General features: G+C 57.6%; 1 protein-coding gene across 1 annotated transcript; it reads left to right on the forward strand.

The window, feature by feature from the left end:
* Positions 1-541: 541 nt before the first annotated feature.
* Positions 542-1,315, forward strand: LDBPK_355170 (hypothetical protein, conserved; the record flags this gene model as incomplete). Its single annotated transcript, XM_003865046.1, has 1 exon — positions 542-1,315. One exon carries the CDS (start codon positions 542-544, stop codon positions 1,313-1,315), a length of 774 nt encoding a protein of 257 aa, XP_003865094.1.
* Between the last annotated feature and the right edge of the window lie 359 nt (positions 1,316-1,674).

Here is a 1,674-nt window from a genome sequence, read left to right on the forward strand (position 1 = left end):
TCCGTTTTTGTTGTTTATGTGTTTCTCTTTTTTTTTGCTTTCTTGTTCCTTCAAATTGTCTCGTGCCTTGACTTCCTCTTGTCTCTCCCCCTCTCCCAACTCCCCGCTTCTCCGTTTCCAGACGTCTGCTCTGTCGCCTAGCTTCCGCGTTCTAATTTATGCTTGGTTTAATTTCGTTTTGAACCGGGCTGTGCTTGTTTGCCTCCACCTTTCTGTCTGAAGCCCCCCCCCCACCCACCCAGCCACCCCCCCCCACACACACACATACACGCATACTAGTCGTCTTCTCATCTCTTCGCTTTCTCGTCTCGCTCTACCTCTCTGTCAACACCCTTTTTTCTTGCGCACTTCTCCTGTGTGAAGTGCCCTGCGCTCTTTCCTTCGCTTTATTCTCATCCGTTGGCCCATTCTCCCCGCAAGCTTTCCACCAGCCGCTGATCGAAAGAAAGGCAGCAGCACGGTAGAAACTACATCAAAGCACGACCTTGAGCGACGCCATCGGCTTTCACTTGCTCATCATCCGATTCCTGCACGATCGGCCATGTCGCAACAGCAGTGGACACCCGATCAGCGTCGCCAGCAGATCGCGGAGATGCTGCGCAACAAGGGTGTCATTTGCAGGGACTTTCTTTTTACCGGCCGCTGTTCCCGTTCGCCGACGTGTCCGTACATGCACGTGGCGAACGGGGAGACGCGGCCGGTGCCGTGGAGCGTGTGCACGTTCTTCACACAAGGCAAGTGCCTTCGTGATGGCTGCAGTTTCTTTCACGGGACTCAGGCTCAGCTAGAGGAACTGCACGCGTCCGGGGCGCCCGTGTACCGCCCGCAGGACTACATGAAGGTCGCGGTGCCTCCCGCCGAGTACCTTAATCCGGATGGCAGCATTGCCACTCACCTCTCCATAGCCGCGCTACCCATGACGCCTGCGCTACATGTTGTGCACGGACCCACCGTGCCGCACGAAAACGCCGTCAACTCCCTTCACCCCGTTTTGGTCATGCAGCCGAACTCGCAAGCTATCGCACCAACCATCTTCGCCTCTCAGGGCCATACAGCGCAACCCACGCCGTCGCACTTCGCTTTCTACGCTAATGCTCCCATTGCATCGCAGATGCCCACCCACTCCGCCGCCACTGTGCTTCAGCCGGCTCTGCACGCTGTGCAACCGACGGCATTCTACCAAGCCACAAACGCGCCGCTTACGCAGCCACAACAGCACTTCGCACCTGTTCCGCAGCTCAACACGCCTCAGCAGCACCAGCCCACTCAACAGGCACTTGGCAGTCATGTTTATTTCCATATCCAGCCCCACTAGGTGCGACTCTAAAGTGGGCGCCCCGGGCACACTTCACTTTTACGATGTGCTAAGCAAATAACGGGCAATGCGAAGGCGTGACACTGGACGCTTCCGTGCAGCTTGTGTGGACGTACCGCAATTCGGCAGCTGTTCGCAAGCAGGCTCTTCTGTGCTCTCCTCCTCTGCTCGCGTTCTGTGCGCTACGCCCTCTGCTTCTCTTGCTTCCCTCGCTCACGGACCCTTCCCTGATGACTGGGGGCACCAAAGCGTCCCATGAGGGCTCCATAACCATTTCGGTGGGAGGAAGCCAGGGAGCCCCTCCCTACCCCTGTCAATGCACAGCCACCTCTGGTGGTGTGACAGGGCCGAGCGTCTGC

Source organism: Leishmania donovani, chromosome 35 (genome assembly GCF_000227135.1).
Source record: "Leishmania donovani BPK282A1 complete genome, chromosome 35".
Taxonomy (NCBI): Eukaryota; Euglenozoa; class Kinetoplastea; order Trypanosomatida; family Trypanosomatidae; genus Leishmania; species Leishmania donovani.